Raw genomic sequence first — 21,828 nt, 5'->3', positions numbered from 1 at the left:
TCTTGCTCAGACGCCAACCTCTGACCTCGGCTCGCTCTCCCTTAATTGCTTTTATTATGTTTCCTCTTATCACTCTCTCTACAACACTGAAAGTAATTTGTCAAACATGTCAGTATGCCTTTGATAATTCAAGTGGAATGAATCATCTCTTGTTTTCACACACATGGTTTAAAAGTCAACAGTGGTTCCCATTCTGTGGGTTGTCTCTCCATTCTGCAAAGTGTTTCTATTGATTTGCAGCAACTAAGTTGGTTTCCATATTTGTTTATTTTTTTCACCTCATTGACTGCGTCTTTGATCTGAGCAATTATTTCTTAGACACAACCACCAAAACACAGACAACACCATTTAAGTTTTGAGTGATAATTAGACTGCATTAACCCCAAGACTTCCTGCAAATATTTAAAACATATTTGTGATATTTTCAGTGTAGAATCAGTCTATTTTTAAAATTTCATGCCCATGGACTTCTACTTGTATAAAATATACATTTATATCTTCAAGAATAAAATGAATATGAAAAAAGAAGAAAATATGAAAAATTAAATAATCCATTTAAAAAACTGTTAAATGTAACATTACAATTAATACATTGAATACTATTACATTTAATAGTTTTTGAATTATTAAATTTAACAGAGAAAATGGCTGTCAGGCTGAGGTAGAAATTTCTATGTACATCTAGTCACCAGAATGTAACACACTGATCTTAGCATGGTTCTAAGCCTACATGAGTAGGGCTGAGTTACAGCTCTGGCCTTACAAATTGACATGTGGAATCAGTTTCAAGGGAATGTTAGCTTCGATTCTTTCATTTTGCTTTTATGTCTACATTGATCGAAAACCCACCAATCTCTTTGGTCACAGAAGAGAAGATGAACAAGGCACAGTTACATATACTTGTAAACTCAGCACTCAGGAAGTTGAAGTAGGCAGATCATGAATTTGAATACAGACTATGCTATACAGAGAGAACCTGTCTTAATAAAACATAACCAAACTAGAATCAAGTAAACTTAAAAACCCCTGAGTTTTGGAAACCTCAATGTAAACTATTTCTTGGGGGTTTCCATTCCACAGTCAAAAACTCTGACCCATAATTGTTCCTGTCTGAAAGAACTGCAGGGTCAAAAATGGAGAAAGGCCTGAGGAAAAGGAGGTCCAGAGACAGGCCTAAAGTGGGATCCAGCTCAAGAGGAGGCCCCCAAGGCCTAATATTATTACTGAGGCTATGGAGTGCTCACAAAACGGGATCTATCATGACTGCCCTCTGAAAGACCCAGCAAGCAGCTGATAGAGTCAGATGCAGATATTTACACCCAATCAATGGACAGAAGCTGCTGACCACTGTGGTTGAAGTAGGGAAAAGCTGGAAGAAGCTGAGGAGGAGGGAAACACTGTAGGAGGAGCAGTCTGAATTAACCAGGACTCCTGAGATCTCTCAGACACTGAGCCTCCAACCAGGCAGCATATACCAGTTGATATACCAGGCAGCATATACCTCCAACACATATACAGCAGAGAACTGCCGGGTCTGGGTTCAGTCAGAGAATATGCATTTAATCCTCCACAGACTTGAGGCCCCAGGGAGTGGGGAGGTCTAGTGGGTTGGGGACATCCTCATGGAGGCAAGGTAGGGGAGGAGGTATGGGATGTGGAACAGTCAGAGGGTAGACTGGAAGGGGGATAAAATCTGGAGTGTAAAAAACAAAATTAAATAAAATTAATTTTTTTTTGTAAAAAAATTCATACAGTATATCCTGACCATGCTTTTCACCTCCATCAGCTCCTCCTAATCATCCTCACATCGCCACCTTATCTCTCTCTCTCTCTCTCTTTCTCTCCCCCTCTCTCCTAGGCAAACAAAAACAAACGAATGAACAAACAAACAAACTCAATTCAAACAAACCAACACCTTGTCTCACACACCTGTGTGTGAATGCAACTTCAGACTTGCCTTGCTAATATACTATATACTATAGGCCATTTCTTACCTGTGATATACACTATACACATCACTCAATCTGAAAATGATGGAACAAAGATTGCTTTTATTCTTGATATTTTTACAATAAACTTTATCAGTTATGATACAAATTGATGTGTTCCATTATGACATTTCCATTGCACTTCATTTTATATTCATCACCAAATTTCTCTACCTGCTCACTTCCCTTCTTTTACTGATCTCTTCCTCCCTCAAAATAGTCCTCTTTCTGTCTCTGTCTCTGTCTGTCTCTGTCTGTCTGTCTCTGACTGTCTCTGTCTCTCTCATTCTCTCTCTCCTTCACACACACACGCACACGCACACACACAAATATAGATTTGCAAATGTTAAGGTCTAGGTTAAATATTAAGGCCAAGATGGAATGTTAAAGCCTAGATAAAATGATAAGTATAACAAGGACACAGGCTCCACTATGTTCATAGCAGCCTTATTTATAATAGCCAGAAGCTGGAAAGAACCCAGATATTCTTCAACAGAGGACTGGATATAGAAAATGTGGTACATATACAAAATGGACTACTATTCAGATCTTAAAAACCATGAATTCATGAAATTCTTAGATAAATGGATAGAACTAGAAAATATCATCCTGAGTGAGGTAACCTAACCACAAAAGAACACACATGGTATGTACTCACTGATAAATGGATATTAGCCTAAAAATTCAAGTAACCAGGGTACAATTCACAGACCACATGAAGCTCAGTAAGAAGAAGACCAAAGTGTGGGTGCTTCAGTCTTTCTTAGAAGGAGAACAAAATAATCACAGGAGCAAATATGGAGATTAAACTGTTGAGCAGAGACTGAAGGAAAGGCCACCCAGAGATTGTTCTACCAATTATGCCATATACTATTGAGAATGCCAAGAAGTGCATGCTGAAGGGAGCCTGATATGGCTGTCTCCTAAGAGGTCCTGCCAAACCCTTACAAATACAGAGGCAGATGTTTTCAGCCAACCATTGGACAAAGTGTGGGGTTCCCAGTAGAGGAGCAAGAAAAAGGACTGAAGGAGCTGAGGGAGTTTGCAACCCCATAGGAAGAACAATATCAACCAACAAGATTCTCCAGAACTCCCAAGGACTAAACTATCAACAAACGAGTACAAATGGCTCCAGCTGCATATGTAGCAGGCCAGTGCTCAGACTTCAGTCCACAGTTCGGCTCTGCCATGAGCTCATCTCCAACAGTTCTGGGTTTCTGGAAGTTTGCTTCTTGAAAGTGGTTTGTTTTTCTACCATGTGAATATCTCCAAAAATCTCTTGCCGATATTGAGGCCACTAAGTCACAAGCCGTGACTGCACCCCTGTGCTTCCTAGACACTCTGCACTGCACATATGTGGCATGCTCAGGATCTCTCCAGAATCGAAGCCACCATATTAGCTTCTGAGATGGGGAATAACTATCACCATCCTCTGGTTTTTCATTCTCAAGCAGGATAAAATGTCTTTTCCTTCTATAGATGGTTTCTGAGCTCCACTACAGACCAGCTTTGTGAAGAATGAAACTGAAGAAGATCTCAGAAGATGGAAAAATCTTCCATGCTCATGGATTGGCCAGATTAATATAGTGATAGTGACCATCTTCCCCAAAATAATCTACTGATTCAATGCAATTCTCACCAAAATTCCAATTCAATTCTTCGTAGAGTAAGAAAGAGCGATATGCAAAAAAATGACCAAAAAAAGCCTGGATGGTGGAAACTATTCTCAACAATAAAAGAAATTCTGGGTCACAGACATTGTCACTTTATCTTTGACAAAGGAGCTAAAAATCATCCAGTGGAAAAAAGACAGCATTTTCAACAAATGGTACTGGTTCAACTGGTGGTCAGCATATATAAGAATGCAAATCAATTCATTCTTATCTCCATGTACAAAGCTCAAGTCCAAGTGGATCAAGGACCTCCACATAAAACCAGATACACTGAAATTAATAGAAGAGAAAGTGGAAAAGAGCCTTGAATACATGGGAACAGGGGATATGTTCCTGAACAGAAAACCAATGATTTATGCTCTAAGATCAACAATCGAAAAATGGGACCTCATAAATTTGAAAAGCTTCTATAAGGTAAAGGACACCGTCAATAGGACAAAATGGCAACCAACAGATTGGAAAAAGATCTTTACCTATGCTAAATCTAATAGAGGGCTAATATCCAATATATACAAACAACTCAAGAAGCTAGACTCCAGAGAATCAAATAACCCTACTTTAAAATGGGGTACAGAGCTAAACAAAGAATTCTCAACTGAGGAATATTAAATGCCTGAGAAGCACCCAAAGAAATATTCAACATCCTTAGTCGTCAGAGAAACAGAAGTCAAAACAACCCTGAGATTCCACCTCATATCAGTCAGAATGGCTTAGATCAAAAACTCAGGTGACAGAAAATTCTGAGGAGGATTTGGAGAAAGAGGAACACTCCTCCATTGTTGGTGAGATTGCAAGCTGCTACAACCACTCTGGAAATCATTCTGGTAGTTCCTCAGAAAACTTGACACAGTACTACCTGAGGACCTAGCTCTACCACTCCTGGACATATATCCAAAAGGTGCTCTAACATATAAAAAGGACACATGCTCCACTATGTTCATAGCAGCCTTATTTATAATAACCAGAAGCTGGAAAGAACCCAGATGTCCTTCAGCATGAGAATGGATACAGAAAATGTGGTACATTTACACAATGGATTATTACTCTTAATGACATGAGTTTTAGACAAGTCACATACTGGTAAACAAGTTAAGAGATTAATATCAAACAAAGCAAATCCTCACCACAGTGGAATACCCCAACCAATGGGAACAGGGTAAATCTATGACAAAGACATGTTACTAAGGAAATCCCCCTATCCCTAAATACTGATTGGTGAAATAAGTTGGAACAGATGTTTGTAGATATCAGGTTTAAAAAGCTCTGTAGGATATTGACTCCAAATCACGGTTCAGCTCCCAAGCCTGAATCATGTACCTGATTCATCAATCTTGGGATGTGACATTCAATAAAAAAATCCCTATTTTTCTAAGGTATGTGTCTGAGTTTTTTTTTTTTTTCTTTTGACAATTCCTAGACCACAACACAAGTGAAAGAAAGCATTCAATATTTTATATTCTCCCTTTATTGCCCTTTTCTGGTTTCCCTAAAATATTTTCAATGCTGGTATTTCATTTTTTGAAATGTCATATATTCAAATCTAGGTTCTACATATGACAGAACACATGTAATATGTCTTTCCAAGTCTTTCTTCTTTCACTTAATATATAATCTCCAGTTTCATCCATTTTATTGAAAATGGCATACTTTCATCCTTTATTTTTTATTTTTTTGGGTTTTTTGAGGCAGGGTTTCTCTGAATAGTCCTGGCTGTCCTGGAACTCACTTTGTAGACCAGGCTGGCCTTGAACTCAGAAATCCGCCTGCCTCTGCCTCCCGAGTGCTGGGATTAAAAGCGTGTGCCACCACTCCTGGCTATTTTCATCCTTTATGACTTAGTAAAATTTAATTGTATTTAATTGCAACATTTTTTCACCTATTCATCTGTTGATAGGTACCTAATCTAGTTCCTGTTCTTAGCATTTTAGAGTTATATCTATAACATTTACCACATATGGTAGTATTGGTACCCTGAGTTTCAGGGACAAGTTTCTTCTTTCTTTCTTTCTTTCTTTCTTTCTTTCTTTCTTTCTTTCTTTCTTTCTTTCTTTCTTTCTTTCTTTCTTTCCTTCTTTCTTTCTTTCTTTTAATTAGATAGTTTATTTATTTACATTTCAAATGTTATCCCCTTTCCTGCTTCCCCTCCGAAAATCCCCTATCCCCTCCCTCCTTGCCCTGCTCCCCAACCCACCCACTCTTGCTTCCTGGCCCTGGCATTTCCCTATACTGTGGTTTAGAACCCTCACAGGACCAAGGGCTTCTCCTCCCATTGATGACCAACTAGGCCATCCTCTGCTACATATGCAGCTAGAGACATGAGTCCTACCATGTGACTTTTTTTGATTGGTGGTTTAATCCCAGGGATCTCTGGGGGTACTGGTTAGTTCATATTGTTGTTTCTCCTATGGAGCTGCAAACCCCTTCAGCTCCTTGGGTACTTTCTCTCGCTCCCTCATTGGGGGACCCTTCAGGCACAACTTCCTTGGTAAGGATTCTATCTTTCGCTTGGGTGAGTCTATTGGTTGTGCGTCCACTGTGTTTTCTAATTGACCCACTGAGGCCACTTTATTTACAATATTTTTGTTTTGTTTTCAAATTCTTAATTTCCTTGTTGGTATTTCTGACTTGCTGTTGACTTTCCATTCCTGTTTATGATTTAACATCAGTTTGATGAGTCTTTATCTTTCTTGCTGGCTTTCCTTCTCAATCATGTGTCAATTTAATGATTTAATTCATGTGATAGTTAATACTCATTTCATATCATACATAGATTACTTTTAGTACTAAACTTTTGTGACCTTTATCTAGTACTTTGCACATCTTGGTATCTATGAATTTATTAGTTTAGAGTTAAAAAGGTCCTGTGATGGAGTCATGGTGACTTTTCATGTTTTATCTTTTGGTTTGATTATCTCTGCTAGTTTTATTTGAGGATTTTCTTAGTGACTTTCACTATTTTGAAATACAGGTGATAGAACTTCTGCTCTACTACAGAATAAGCTTAAGAAGTTCAGGATATCTCTGACTTACACAATGCAAGGCAAATGATGGTACTGCCAGATAATTCAAGTTAGAATAAAAAATTTAGATAATATTTTGAACATTTCAATCAAGCAGTGATTACCACAGAATTTTTGGATGCTATCTTTACATGACACACATCAGTGTGTGTGTGTGTGTGTGTGTGTGTGTGTGTGTGTGTGTTAAAAATGCTTGTTGGTATTTCCATTTTCCTTACTATTATTATTTACCTTTCTTTTCCATTCCCTTAGGGTTTTTTGTTTGTTTAGTCTTTGTTTTCAATGGTACCTCTTTGTTGACTTCTTGCCTTTGGGTTTACAGTTGCTTAATATATTAAAATTTTATTTATAATTAATCAATTTGTCTATTCTTCTGTATTTCTTAATGAGATCAGGAATGTTGTCATTTATCACCCAGAGGGTAACTTTTCAAATTCTTTTTGACCTAAGGCCAGTTTTTGCTAGTTTTGAATGTGTTTGGACAAAAATATTGTCCATGCTGTAAACTTTACTATAGAAAGCTCGTGTGTTGACCTAGTTCTCATTCTGAGCTTTTCCATGGACTCTACTGAAGCCTCCATTCAAGCAGTCATGGTATCTTGTTCTGTGCGATGTTCTTGTAGCATGAATTTCCCATGTGACTATGAGGAAACTGGGGCATTTTTGACACAAGTGCATGCAATGCATGGATAGAACTCTCCGAAAGCTCTTAATTTGGGAGATTCCATCCAAAATCTGCCCCTCCTGCCTATATATTTTACATTCACAGATATGCCAACCATAAATCAAAATTGATTTTTTAAATACAGACATCTCGAACATGTGAGGATTATTTTGAATATTATAAGTAATAACTACAGAAATTAATGTAGAAGAGAGTATATGCATGATTTTGAGTCAATATTAATTGCATAAAAGATGAGTATTCCAGGATATCTAAAGAAATGATGAACCAAAGTCACTGCAGATGCTGAGGCATTTGTACAATTCTTTCAGCTGCATTTTGTTACCGTCAATTCTGAATGAGACTTGGAGACCCCATATGACTTGGTTTGACATCAGATGAGAGTCAAGTATCTTAGTTACAGATGATTATTTTAGTCTCCCTGGAATATTTTCTTGTAGAATGATTTTTAAAAAGTTAACAGCCCATGTGCTCCAGGGAACTGTCTGGTAATAACAGCTCTTAGGAACTAAGGTTTGAAGACTTGCTGGATTATACTCTTCTAGGCTGGTAACTCAGTTGAGTCTCTTCACATACAGCACTTCCTGCATTAGGAAAGAAGTTCCAGATGATGTGCCAGCTTCACTATAGTTGGGAAACAGCAATTGATGTTCCTTGTTAGGGTAAGGCAACACAGGCTGCAGACACCAAAGCTCCACGTGTCGCTCTCCTTTTCTGCTGTCTTCACAACTGCCAGTGCTCCAGGTGAGGGTAGGGAAGATGATGAGGGGGAAATGCTCCTTCCAAGGAGTCGCCATTCTCTTTACATAGGCAGGAGCTTTAGCCTTCATTTTCTTGGCTCCCACTTTCTCCTCTGCCCCTTGCTTACTCAGGGCATCCTCTTTGGGGTTTCTTTACAAGTCTGAGATGCAACCGGAGGCTCCTACACTGGAAAATCATGTGGGAAACCACCTCCCTGCTCTTTTCAAACACAGGGTTTTTTAAAATTGGGAGTGCTTCTCTGAAAGTGTCTGCATGAGATTCTTTGTTTTGATAAGCTTACTTTTATTTAATCATTAGTATGTGACAGACAATGTTGAACTACAAATGAAAGAAATAAATGTATATTTAAAGAATGTTGGTGGCCGGGCGTGGTGGCGCACTCCTTTAATCCCAACACTCGGGAGGCAGAGGCAGGCGGGTTTCTGAGTTCGAGGCCAGCCTGGTCTACAAAGTGAGTTCCAGGACAGCCTGGGCTATACAGAGAAACCCCGTCTAGAAAAACCAAAAAAAAAAAAAAAAAAAAAAAAATTGAGGCAGCAACCCACTCTAAGATCATGAAAACATATATTGAATATTTTTTAAAATTCATGTGAGAATTTTGTGCAAGTTTTTATGTATACCCTGAAGATAATAGCCAACCTGCATATGTATTGAGTAGAAAATTTTAGGAAACAGTTATATTATAAACAACTTTAAAGACAAAAGCCAAAGGGTCCAGAACTATCCCATTAAAGACTGTGAATCATATTTCTGAAGAATCAGAGAGCATTTTTTATCTGGAATAAGAGTTAGGGAGAGGTAAAGATTTATGCTGTGTATATTGCCCAAAGTTATGGTACTAATGAACGGAGGAACAATCAGAGAATGACATGAATTTGAGAAGAGATGTAGGTGAGGGCTATCAAAAGGAGTTGAACTATGTATATTGAGTTTGTTCTTAAGAGCTATTTGTCTTGTTGGACTCAAAAATTACTATGTACGAGAAATCTGAGTTCGAGGCCAGCCTGGTCTACAAAGTGAGTTCCAGGACAGCCTGAGCTATACAGAAAAACCCCGTCTAGAAAAACCAAAAAAAAAAAAAAATTAAATCTTCTTGTTTGAGGGCAAAATGGAATAATTGATACATGAATATTAAGTAAACTTATCACTATGTGTTAAGTTGTTGTGCACAATGTGTTCAGTGTTTTCAATTAAACCTCATGTATTTTATCATTTGAGATAAACATTGAAAGTCTGTAACAATATCAATAGCATGTTATTGTGATTTTCCTGCCCAACCAGGATCATGACAATATGACATAGAAACATCAAGAAATGTTACAGGATAGTCCTGAAGATGCAGTAGATCATGAAAACAATGTCACTGATATACTGTGTCCAACAATAAAGGAGAGGTTTTAAAAAGTATTGACACTTAAATATACCAAATACCATAGAAAATGAAGAAGCTATGAAAAGAGATAAGATCATTGCTTTGATTAAAAAAATTATCACAATTACCGTGTGGGAGTTAATGAGACTGGAAATGTTTTAGGAGTGAGTGGTGTGCAGCATGAAAAGCAGACACAGAGAGTTCTGAATGTGTCACTAATTAAGGCACAGTTAAAAATGCAGGAACAAAAGGGTCATGGAGCCAGTGCAGCTTTTACCCTCTCCTCTCAGGCAAAAAAATAATTTCTGACATTATGGTTTTAAAAACCACAATATTTATCCTTGTCACCACATTAATTACAGAATTTTTTAATCATTCACTACTGATCTCTAGAACTTTTTCATTTTATAAATATGAAATTCTGCAAATTGGGCAAAATCATACTATTCCTCCTCTTTAGAGTCACTGGATTTTGAGTCTGTCCATTTCGGATAGCACATTTGAGAGAAGCACAGTGTTTAGTCTTTAGTGACTGGTCTGTTTCACTGAGTAAACAGACTTCTCCATAAAGTAGATTACAGCAAGATTCCCTCCTGTTCGTTCGTTTGTTTGTTTGTTTGTTTCAAATAGCTAACTAAAAACAAAGCAGAACATTTCTCTCAATGAATGCTGAACTTGCTTTAACTGTTTGCCTATGGGAACTGTAGGCTGTTTTCTGTTTATCCTCTTTAACAATGTTTGAACAGAATTAGTAAAAGAAAAATCATATTAAGAAGAAAACAACAGAAAGTCTTCAAGGAGGGCTGTTAGTGTGTGTGGTGGTAATGCCTGCAGGAGTACTAGGACTGTGCAATACCATGTTGTTACAATTTTCTTTTAAATAAGAGACCACAAAAGGAGTTACAGAAAAATATCAACCAGTCTCATAACGTTTTAAGGAACATTTAGGATTTCATGTTGGGCTAGCTCTCTTTGACAACATGCAGTCTACAGGTCACAAGATGGACATCCCTTGAAGCACAGTGAAAGTTGGCTTGACTTTGCTTTGTACTATTCCACTATAACCCTGTGTATGATGTTACCAGGTTCTCAGGAAGAGATGATGAGTATTATGACCACAAGCATGAGGCTTTCATCATGGGAAATCTGAAACACTGAAAACCTAGAAAATTCATGTCTTTAATTGGAAGCTTATTTTCATTGTCTACATAATATTTAGACAGAGTAAGTTATTATAAAGATTAGATGAGAAATAGAGTTTAAAACAAGGTCTCTACCCAACAGTAGCCTTTAGGCTAGGAGTTTACAAAGTTTCAGAATGTAGCAGGGAGAAAGAGAGGCAGCAATGAAATTAACAACAGCTACATCCTAAAAGATCCAGTAGAAAAAACTTTTTATTGTCTGGTTATAAACACAAAGATCTGCTTTGTGACTGAGTATACAGATAATAAAATTATACAAAGTTGAAAAGAGAATTGTCAGTTGTAATCCCTTCACTCACTGAAATACATGATCACTACTTGAAAGCATGAATGCTTGAGAATTATATTGTAAGGTGTTGATTTTTATGTATTTTCTATGCACACAAAAATACTCATGTATTTTCAGTACTTAGAAAAACCTCATTAGCATATCATATATTCAAAAATATCATCTACAGGTGAACAACTGAGCATCTAATTTTAATTAGGCTGGGCTAAATTGTAATGTACTGTAACTGCCAAGTCATATGCATACTCCTTGTTCCCACTGTATTTATCTCCTACTTCTTTATTAGTTTATCATTGCACATCCATAAAGAGTTATTAATGTTTGCTCTGTCATCTGTAATGTAATTTCTTTGATTCCTTATTCCCAGTGTGTTTTGTCACAGTGTATGCTTAAGCCATTCGAGTCAAAATTATCATTTCCTTTTGAACTTTGGACCTTTGTAGTGAGGTTCAGAAATCTTCATGGAGTCAATAAAGCACTAACTTATTTTTAAATATATATACTTAGTGATGTATGTTTCTCTGTATGCAGTACATGGACAAACATGCTGGAAATCTGAAAAATTTATGTTTTCACTGTGATAAATTATGCGATCACATAACATTTGTCCCTAGCTTGTCAATCACTTAATTATGACTTATTTAATGAGGAAGATTAATTATTCTTATTGGAAATGCTGAGCTTAGCATTAACCTACCCCTCAGGCAGCCTCTTCTGGCTGACTCCTATAATTTATAGTGTCTGCTTTGACATATTCTGACATTATTTTCACTGTATTGTCTACTTTTCATTTTTACATATTTTCTTTTTAACTGTTTACTTATTTAAAATTTTCATTGTCTTTTCTTTCCTCAGAGTATGTAGGCTAAATTGGAAATGAAAGCAATCATTATATGTAAGTACAAAGAAGAGTAGGTCTCTACTGAGCCATGTTCCCTGTTCCCACTAGGTTCCTCCACCCCAAGGGTCACCCCTTTTCATCAACATGGTGGTATTTGTTGTGAGTTCACTATACATTCACTATTTTTCTAAGCAATAATAATATTTTCTAAGGACCCTCAAAATAGATATATTATCCTTTTATTTTATCTTTTTTTCTATTTTTCTTTTATTGAAAATAAATTCTTTTCATATGATATATTCTCACTATGGTTTTCCCTTCCCCAACTCCTCTAATATCCACCCCCTATCTGAAGTCACACCCTTATATTTCTCTATAGGAAACAAGTATTAAGGGATAAAAAAAAAATAAGATAAGACATAAACAAACAAATCAGAATATAACAAGACAAGCAACCAGAAGAAAGAAAAGCCAAAGAAAAAGCACAAGAATCACATACAGATGCAGAAGCACACACACATTCACACACACAAACTTGCCCCCCCCCAAATATAGCCATAATAAATACACAAAGGATTGCCTTTGATTTATAACTCTGGGCAATTGTTAATGTCTAATGACTTATATGATGTTAATTCTTGTTAAGAGATGAAATAATAAAGACGGTTTTAAGTGGTAGAGTTTTTATTTAAATTTTTATTCTTCTGAGAATTTCACACATGAGTACAGCATTTTCATTATTTTTACTTCTCTCCCACTCTGCTTCTTTCCATGTCTCCTACTCCCCCATATAAGTCTAGAGTTGACTTGTAGTTTTAAAAGACCCACCACCAAATTATCTGCAAGTGATATTTGTTTCATTTCTCAATATCTGCCCTTTTCATAATTCTCATTGCAGTGCTAAAACATTGGAAATAAAACTAGAAATATGCTTGATTGTTGTTTGTCCATCTGTTGCTAACTCTGGCAGTTAGGGTAGCTGTAACACCCTGGAGATAGAGAAGTCCTCTGAGTTCATTTAGAGTAGATAGGAATGGTGTCAGCGTTTGGATGCTGATTATGGGGTGGATCCCTGGATAAGGCAGTCTCTACATGGTCCATCCTTTCATCTCAGCTCCAAACTTTGTCTCTGTAACTCCTTCCAGGGGTGTTTTGTTCCCACTTCTAAGGAGGGGCATAGTGTCCACACTTCAGTCTTCATTTTTATTGAGTTTCATGTGTTTAGGAAATTGTATCTTATATCTTGGGTATCCTAGGTTTTGGGCTAATATCCACTTATCAGTGAGTACATATTGTGTGAGTTCCTTTCTGAATGTGTTACCTCACTCAGGATGATGCCCTCCAGGTCCATCCATTTGGCTAGGAATTTCATAAATTCATTCTTTTTAATAGCTGAGTAGTACTCCATTGTGTAGATGTACCACATTTTCTGTATCCATTCCTCTGTTGAGGGGCATCTGGGTTCTTTCCAGCTTCTGGCTATTATAAATAAGGCTGCTATGAACATAGTGGAGCATGTGTCCTTCTTACCAGTTGGGGCATCTTCTGGATATATGCCCAGGAGAGGTATTGCTGGATCCTCCGGTAGTACTATGTCCAATTTTCTGAGGAACCGCCAGACGGATTTCCAGAGTGGTTGTACAAGCCTGCAATCCCACCAACAATGGAGGAGTGTTCCTCTTTCTCCACATCCACGCCAGCATCTGCTGTCACCTGAATTTTTGATCTTAGACATTCTGACTGGTGTGAGGTGGAATCTCAGGGTTGTTTTGACACCATTGCATACACTAGCAAGATTTTATCGAAAGGACCCAGATGTAGCTGTCTCTTGTGAGACTATGCCGGGGCCTAGCAAACACAGAAGTGGATGCCCACAGTCAGCTAATGGATGGATTACAGGGCCCCCAATGGAGGAGCTAGAAAAAGTACCCAAGGAGCTAAAGGGATCTGCAACCCTATAGGTGGATCAACATTATGAACTAACCAGTACCCCGGAGCTCTTGACTCTAGCTGCATATGTATCAAAAGATGGCCTAGTCGGCCATCACTGGAAAGAGAGGCCCATTGGACACACAAACTTTATATGCCCCAGAACAGGGGAACGCCAGGGCCAAAAGGGGGGAGTGGGCGGGTAGGGGAGTGGGGGTGGGTGGGTATGGGGGACTTTTGGTATAGCATTGGAAATGTAAATGAGCTAAATACCTAATAAAAATGGAAAAAAAAATAGAGTAGATAGGAGCTATAGACAGAGGGAGCTCACAAGACCTTAACCTCTACAGAAAATTCTTTGAGAAAGAAGAAAACTTTGAGTATGTAGAGAGTAAGGGGTACTCTGAATTACTAGTGTGAAACTATTTGGAGTAATTTTTGCATTTAGTAATATAGGAGTGATAGCAACTATATATTATGTATTTAAAGTGGATTAGAAGTGAATGAAATGAAACTGTTAACAATAATAGTCACTAGGTGATAGCAATGGATGGAAATTGGTGTCATTAGTGCTGGAGGACCATGTGCAAAGAACTACAAAATTGTGCAGAAGAAAGACTTTGTATATTTGAAGGATGCTAAATGTAACAGACAAAGACAGACAAAGAGCCAGCTATTTTATTGGTAACCCACAGAATTTTCTTTATATTGGAAATAAAAAATAAAATAAAATTGGATTTGAGTGATGGACAGGATCATGAAACATGAATCCCTTCACCATTAGTTTCTATTTATTCCTCAGTCTAAAGAGTGATTCTTGCTGGGTGCTGTCGGCTCACGCCTTTAGTCCCAGCACTTGGGAGGAAGAAGGAGGTGAATCTCCGAGTTCAAAGCCAGTCTAATCTACAGAGCGAGTCCTAGGACAACCAAGGCTATCCTACAGAGAAACCCTTGCTTTTTTTAAAAAAACAAAAAAACAAAACAAAAAACAAAAGCAAACAAAGAAAAACGAAAGATTTTTTAAAAAATAATTATTTTGCAAATAATGAAGATGACAGGCTTCATAAACATTATCACGATTTCTCAATATAAAGCCTAACTAGGTAAGGTTATCAGGTTTGCTCCTCAGACCCACATAAGGATGGTGTGCTCTGAGCAGCAACACAGCCCTCTCAGGTTATTGGGAGGAACACAGGTGGCTTGGTAATGGAACATACTCAGAATCCTTTTTCCACTAAAAGATGAAAAGGGAGAAGAAAAAAATAAAAAAAAACTGGTTTTCTGTTGTCAGAACTACACAGCACCCCAAAACCCCAGTCTTTCACAATATGGAAAGACTTTTCTAGAACTAAATGGCCCATATTTGAATTAACAAAATGACCAGTTATGTAAATGTTCTGAAACAACTGATGGGCCTCTTTCTTTCCTTGATGCTCTTCTACAGAGACAAACAGCCATTCATGGGTGAAGACAACAGAACCTCTGTGACAGAATTCATCTTCCTGGGCCTCTCACAGGACCCACAGACACAAGTCCTGCTCTTCTTCCTCTTCCTCTTCATCTACCTGCTCACTGTGCTGGGAAACCTGCTGATCATCGTGCTCATCCACTCAGACCCCAGACTCCACACCCCCATGTACTTTTTCCTTAGAAACCTGTCCTTTGCAGATCTCTGCTTTTCTACTACCACAGTGCCCCAGGTGCTTGTCCACTTCCTGGTGAAGAGGAAGACCATTTCTTTTGCTGGATGCTCCACACAGATAGTGGTGTTGCTTCTGGTCGGATGCACAGAGTGTGCACTGCTGGCAGTGATGTCCTATGACCGCTATGTGGCTGTCTGCAAGCCTCTGCACTACTCCACCATCATGACACACTGGGTATGTGTTCAGCTGGCTGCAGGGTCCTGGGCCAGTGGTGCACTTGTGTCCCTGGTGGATACCACATTCACATTACGTCTTCCTTATCGAGGAAACAATGTCATTAACCACTTTTTCTGTGAACCTCCTGCCCTCCTGAAGCTGGCATCGGCAGATACATACAGCACAGAGATGGCGATCTTTGCAATGGGTGTGGTAATCCTCCTAGCACCTGTCTCCCTCATCCTCACCTCCTACTGGAACATTGTCTCTACTGTAATCCAGATGCAGTCTGGGGAAGGAAGGCTCAAGGTCTTCTCCACCTGTGGCTCCCACCTCATTGTTGTTGTTCTCTTCTACGGCTCAGCAATATTTGCCTACATGAGGCCCAACTCTAAGATAATGAATGAAAAGGATAAAATGATTTCGGTGTTCTATTCAGCAGTGACCCCGATGCTGAACCCCATCATTTACAGCCTGAGAAACAAGGATGTGAAAGGGGCCCTCAGGAGAATAACTTTAAAATAGTTCAGGGCCATGGGAATTTGAAGCCAGTTACCATTTTAGAATACATTATAAGAGATTGCTTTCTAAGTTTTTTCATGCTAATACCATTACCCACTTTCAAATTTTACTTTTGTGCAGTGCTTCCTCAACTAGGTTAGTACATTACACAGTAGATGGGCTAGACCTAGGGAGAAAAAGTCAAAAGTAATTAAAAGAAGACAAGAAAGGAAAATAAAGACAGGAGTAAGTAAGCATATAACTACAATGAAGAGTCAATATCAACACCAGAACATATGTAAAATTCTAGCACAGCAATCATGCCCTTTGTTATTTCAGTCAATAGTCAAATTTATTCTTATGCACTTTGATATCTCCCAGGTACATTTGCAAATTCGCAGATATAAGCATAAAGTAGGGTTGTATTTCCAACACTGTCTATGATTCCGAACATAGCATTTTCAAATTTAAAGCTGCTCTTCAGCAATAATGAATAGTAGAATTTTTCATAAAGGACAATGAAAGGTTTGGAGGGAGGGAAAAGAGGGCTCTTTTTAGTTTTATTTTAATTTAAGAAATTAAAAAATAAAGTTAAGCAAAGAAATATGAGCATAAAGGGTAAAGAAAAGTATACGAATTGAGAAATTATTTGAAATCAACACTAAACTTAGCAGTATAAAATTTAAAAAAGGCCAAGGTAAAAATTTCTTACTTGTGCTATGAATTTGCTGCTATTGTATCCCATTGGGTTTCATTTTTATTAAATTCTCAAACTGTCTAATTGTTTTTGATTTCTCTCTTGACCTAATATTTTTTTCAATTTTGCATTGTTTAACTTCCATCAGTTTGTGTACATTTTGCCTTTGCAAGTAGGGTTAATATTCAGAACTAATCTATGGTGGTCTGGTAAAGTACAGGGTATTATACAAATTTTCCTATCTCTGTTAAGCTTCCTTTCGGTCCTAGTATGTGGTCAATTTCAGAAAAATTTCATGGCTACTGAAAACAAAGTGCATTGTTTAGTGTTTGGGTGGAATGTCCTATAGGTGTTTGCTAGGCTCATTTGATTTATGATGTTCGTTACTCCAGATTTTCTCTGATTACTTTCAAGTTGAATGGCCTGTCTTTTGTTGAGAATGGGGAGTTACCCACTATCAGTGTGTGAGAGTCAATATATAATTTTTAGTACTTCTTTTATGAATTTCTGTAGATCTGCATCTGTCCTGCTGTTGGGCACAGCCTCTTGGGGAAGCAGAACGAAGGGAGTTTGACTGTGCTTAACCCACACTGCTGCAGAGGCAGGTGCTGAGCTTCAGGGAGGTGCCAGGGCCTCTTGGACATCCAGGCAACACTGGAAGTCGCAGAAGAGCCGAGAATGGAGTGGGGGATCCATGGTCTAGGGACACTGTCTAGCCCACAGTCAGGTAAAAGCAGAGCTCCATCTTGTCCCAGCATTGATTGTTCTTAGTGTGGTGGAAGCAGGCTGGTAGAGCAGAGAGTCCTTCTACAGGAGAATTAAGCTGAGGCTCTGTAGTTGAATGCCTTCTCCACAACTTCCCATGGCAGATCTTGATGAAAGAGACAGTTCATGGATCTAAATTGTTTATTGGTCGTTCATGGTGGGAAATGGGTGGTGAAAAATGGGTGCATATCATACTATATCCACTTCTCAGGGAGGACCTGAGATTAAATACCTTTTGCAGGGAGAAATGTCTGGGAAGGAAAGTTTATTGACTAAACCCTCAGGACCTCTAGGTACCTCATTAGCATTGAGAAGTCTGTTCTGGGCCTACATGACCACAGGTCATGTTTCCTTATGTGAGGAGTTTGGTACAGGGTCCAGGCCAGGAGTCTGGCAGAGAGTGGGGAGTCACCTAAGCCTCAGGTGTGTGCCCACTGAGTCTCCAGGTCTCAACCTGCTTCACCTTACCAAGCTTCCTGGCATAGTTTTTCTGTTCAACACCCTTCTGTTTGGCAAATAATTGTTTAGAATTGTAATAACCTTGTCAGAGTTTTTTTTTCTCTCTCTCTCCTTTTAATGAGTATTCAGTGTCCTTCTCTATCTCATTGGATTTGTTTTGAAATAATTTTATTAGATATTAAAATTACTATGCCTGCTTTTTTTTCTGACCATGCTAATGATTAGAAGAACTTTCAAATCCTCTCCCTTAACCACTTAGCATGTTCCACCAGAGGTTTAAAGAAATCATTCACTGAAAACTAAAGTAAATCCATATTATTCTTAGTCTTTGTGGCAGTGGGTATTGGATCTAGAGTCTTGAATATGGTAGGGAAGTCACCAACCATTGAGCGATGTGCTCTGACATTGAACCATATTCTCAGGCCAAACTTTTTTAAGTACTGTTCTCAGATATAGCAGTACTGAACTGGGAGCTCAGTAACACTTCTCATGTTGAGTATGTTGCCTTTGTAGAGATAAAAAACAGTAGCTAATTTGTTTTTCTATTACTTTTGTATAATAATTATTTGCATTGATCTTTTTTATCATTACAATAGAACAGACTTTTTTTCTTAAAGTTGAAACAAAAAATATGATCTCCCAAAGAACAGTTTTCTAAAAATTTACAGGTAGAATAATTTATTAAAGGAAATCAGATAAAAAGGATATAAGAAGGAACATACATGAGATGCAGAAATGGAGAACAGAGTTGAAACATCATTAACAGGTCAAATAAATTAGTGTCATTGAAGGAAGACGTACTATTAACACGTGTATGTGCCTACCTCATGCAGCTGATAACAGCACACACAAGAGGTACAGGAGGGAAAGTGGAGTGTGGGACCCTTATGGAGATCTTATGGAAGTCTTGAAACCCTTTGTAACTTGACAAAAGGTGAATCGAGGTTCCTTATTGCTTGGGATGGTTTTCAATACCAGGTCTTCCATAGGGAACTCCTAATGAAGACCATGTGGGAGAGAATAGGTTTTTGTACCCAAGAGCCAAAGACATGAATTAAATGTACAGAGTAGCAGTCCAGTGGATGTGCCTGGGAGGATTCATTAAAATCCAGTTTCCTATAGCATTTTCATGGAATATGTCGCCTGGGAGGATGACACTGTCAAAACTCCCTCAGGATAAAGCTGAAACTTCACCACTGCCCCTGAGACAAGGAGGTTAGGCATCATTGGTTTTCTTTGAGCAGCCTTGGCCATACTGCTTTGCTTTTTTACTGCACTTATCGTGGAGGACTTGAAAAATTCATCCAGAACTGTAGCACCCAATAAGACTCTCCCACATAGAAACTGGATGGGAGACATAATGGAAGATTCATATTCTTGCTTTCTAAGGATCTCATACTGAATTCTCAGATGACCAATCTTCCTCCAGTGGAGGACTATCAATGCTAATAGCTAGAGGGGCCTATCACTAGATCAACTTAGTGATAGCTGCAAATCTTCATCCCATCCTTCAGAACCTCTTTTCCTCAGAATTTTATCAAATAATTCATTCACCAAAGAATTCTAAGGTACTTTGTGTGGTCTGGAATATGTCTTTTGCTTTTGGAGGTAAGGAAGGGTTTTGTTTTTTATTTGGGCTTTGAGTACTGAGGTATTGATTGAAGATCTCAGTTGTCTGTCAATTGTGAAATTCTCTAATTTCTGACTCTCTGCTCTCTGTTCTCTAGACACCTTGTCTGAACACCAGCCTGTACAAGTTGAGACAATAACAGTCATTGTGAAACACTGCTTAGATCTGAGTTACTAGGATTCTAAGCCCCAGGTAATGAGTCTCAGTATTTCCCTTCATTACATCTGGATTTTCCTGGACTCCTAGAGTCTAATGAAAGTGCTTAAATTAGTAGTACCTCAAAACAAAGTTACTTAATATCAGTTGAAGTTTCTTCTTTTATCTATGTGACTTTTTGCCTTTGAAGGACTACAGAAAAGCCATTAGAAATAAATTTTAAAATTTAAATATACTGAGTAGTGACATGGAATAATATTTATGAAAACATGCTTCCAAATTTCATTCTTTTCTCCTCTGGTTCTTCTGACCACTTCTGTAAAGGTTAGCAATGCTCCTCCATTCCTCAGCCTTGCTGACAGTTTTTGATGTGAGATCCCCAATACAATCATCATTTTCCTAGAAATGAGTTTTCTTCAGCTGGCCCAGAGGTGGCTTAGTCAGTTTTCTTCTATACGATGCCTTACAGAAAGCAAATTCTATATGCTTAGCATTTACTGATATGCCTCTTGTCCATTTATTTGATGGTTTTTCAAATTTCAGAAATTAGAAAATACATTCAATGGTATTGCTGTTGGTCACTCCACAGTGACCTGCATTAATTTTCAGATGTGGGTTTTTATACCTTATAATGGCTTGTACTCAGAATCCATCTATTTCTAGGCAATCAAAGATACCACCCAGAATGGAGCTCTGGAACTCCACCTTGGAAAGTGGCTTCATCTTGGTGGGGATTCTGAATGGCAGTAGCTCTCCTGAATTGCTCTGTGCCATAGTCACAGCCTTGTACATGTTGGCACTGATCAGCAATGGACTGCTACTCCTTGTCATCACAGTGGATGCCCGGCTCCATGTACCCATGTACCTCCTACTGAGGCAGCTGTCTCTCATTGACCTCCTCTTCACATCAGTTGTCACCCCCAAGGCTGTCATGGATTTTCTTTTGAGAGACAACACTATATCCTTTGGAGGCTGTGCCCTTCAGATGGCTCTAGCATTGATGCTAGGCAGTGCAGAGGACCTCCTTCTGGCCTTCATGGCCTATGACAGGTATGTGGCCATTTGTCATCCTCTCAATTACATGGTCTTCATGAGTCCTACAGTATGCTGGCTGATAGTGTCTACATCATGGATCCTGGCATCTCTTACTGCAGTAGGTCATACTGTGTACACAATGCACTTCCCTTTCTGTATGTCCCAGGAAATTAGACACCTGCTCTGTGAGATCCTGCCTTTGCTGAAGCTGTCCTGTGTAGATACCTCCCAATATGAGCTCATGGTTTATGTGACAGGGGTGACATTCCTCTTACTCCCCCTTTCTGCCATTGTTACCTCCTACACACTAATTCTGTCTACTGTGCTGCACATGCCTTCAAATGAAGGGAAAAAGAAAGCCCTTGTCACCTGTCTTTCCCACTTGATGGTGGTTGGAATGTTCTATGGAGCTGCCACTTTCATGTATGTCCTACCCAGTTCATTGCACAGTGCAAAACAAGACAATATAATCTCTGTGTTTTACACAATTGTCACCCCAGCTCTGAACCCCCTTATCTATAGCCTGAGGAATAAGGAAGTTATTGGAGCTTTGAGAAGGGTCTTGGGCAGATACATCCTGCCAGCACACCTTACTCTTTAAGGAGGATTCATGGTTTGTCTTTAAACACTTCTTTTCCAACCTAAATTGTGATATTCAGTCATTCATTAACATTATAACTATCTAAAATAATACATACACTTTAAATTTTTCCTTTACTTTCTACTGTGTAAATGGTGTGTATAGAAATTTAATAGGTTCATTTTGTGATTGGAAAGTATCTGGATGAATTACCAAGGTAGACATAGTTTGGGATTCACTTTCCATTTCAACCTCATGTAATAGTGAGACAAAATGGGAAGTCCCCAGTAGCCCCTAAGCACACTTTGATCTGTGTTCTTAATTGTTAATAGCAAGAAAGAGACACAGAAAATACTTTGGATTTCTTTAGAAGAAAATAGTTTGA

General features: G+C 38.4%; 2 protein-coding genes across 2 annotated transcripts; both read left to right on the top strand.

The window, feature by feature from the left end:
- Positions 1–15,221: 15,221 nt before the first annotated feature.
- Olfr707 (olfactory receptor 707) lies at positions 15,222–16,145 on the top strand. Its single transcript, NM_001005570.2, has one exon. It carries the CDS (start codon positions 15,222–15,224, stop codon positions 16,143–16,145), a length of 924 nt encoding a protein of 307 aa, NP_001005570.2.
- A 4,368-nt stretch (positions 16,146–20,513) lies between these two features.
- Olfr706 (olfactory receptor 706) lies at positions 20,514–21,464 on the top strand. The gene has a single exon (NM_146353.2). It carries the CDS (start codon positions 20,514–20,516, stop codon positions 21,462–21,464), a length of 951 nt encoding a protein of 316 aa, NP_666465.1.
- The last annotated feature ends 364 nt before the right edge of the window (positions 21,465–21,828 follow it).

The sequence above is a fragment of the Mus musculus genome, chromosome 7 (assembly GCF_000001635.26).
Source record: "Mus musculus strain C57BL/6J chromosome 7, GRCm38.p6 C57BL/6J".
Taxonomy (NCBI): domain Eukaryota; kingdom Metazoa; phylum Chordata; class Mammalia; order Rodentia; family Muridae; genus Mus; species Mus musculus.
The sequence above is the reverse complement of the archived record's forward strand: the minus strand, read 5'-3'. Positions and strand labels throughout refer to the sequence as shown.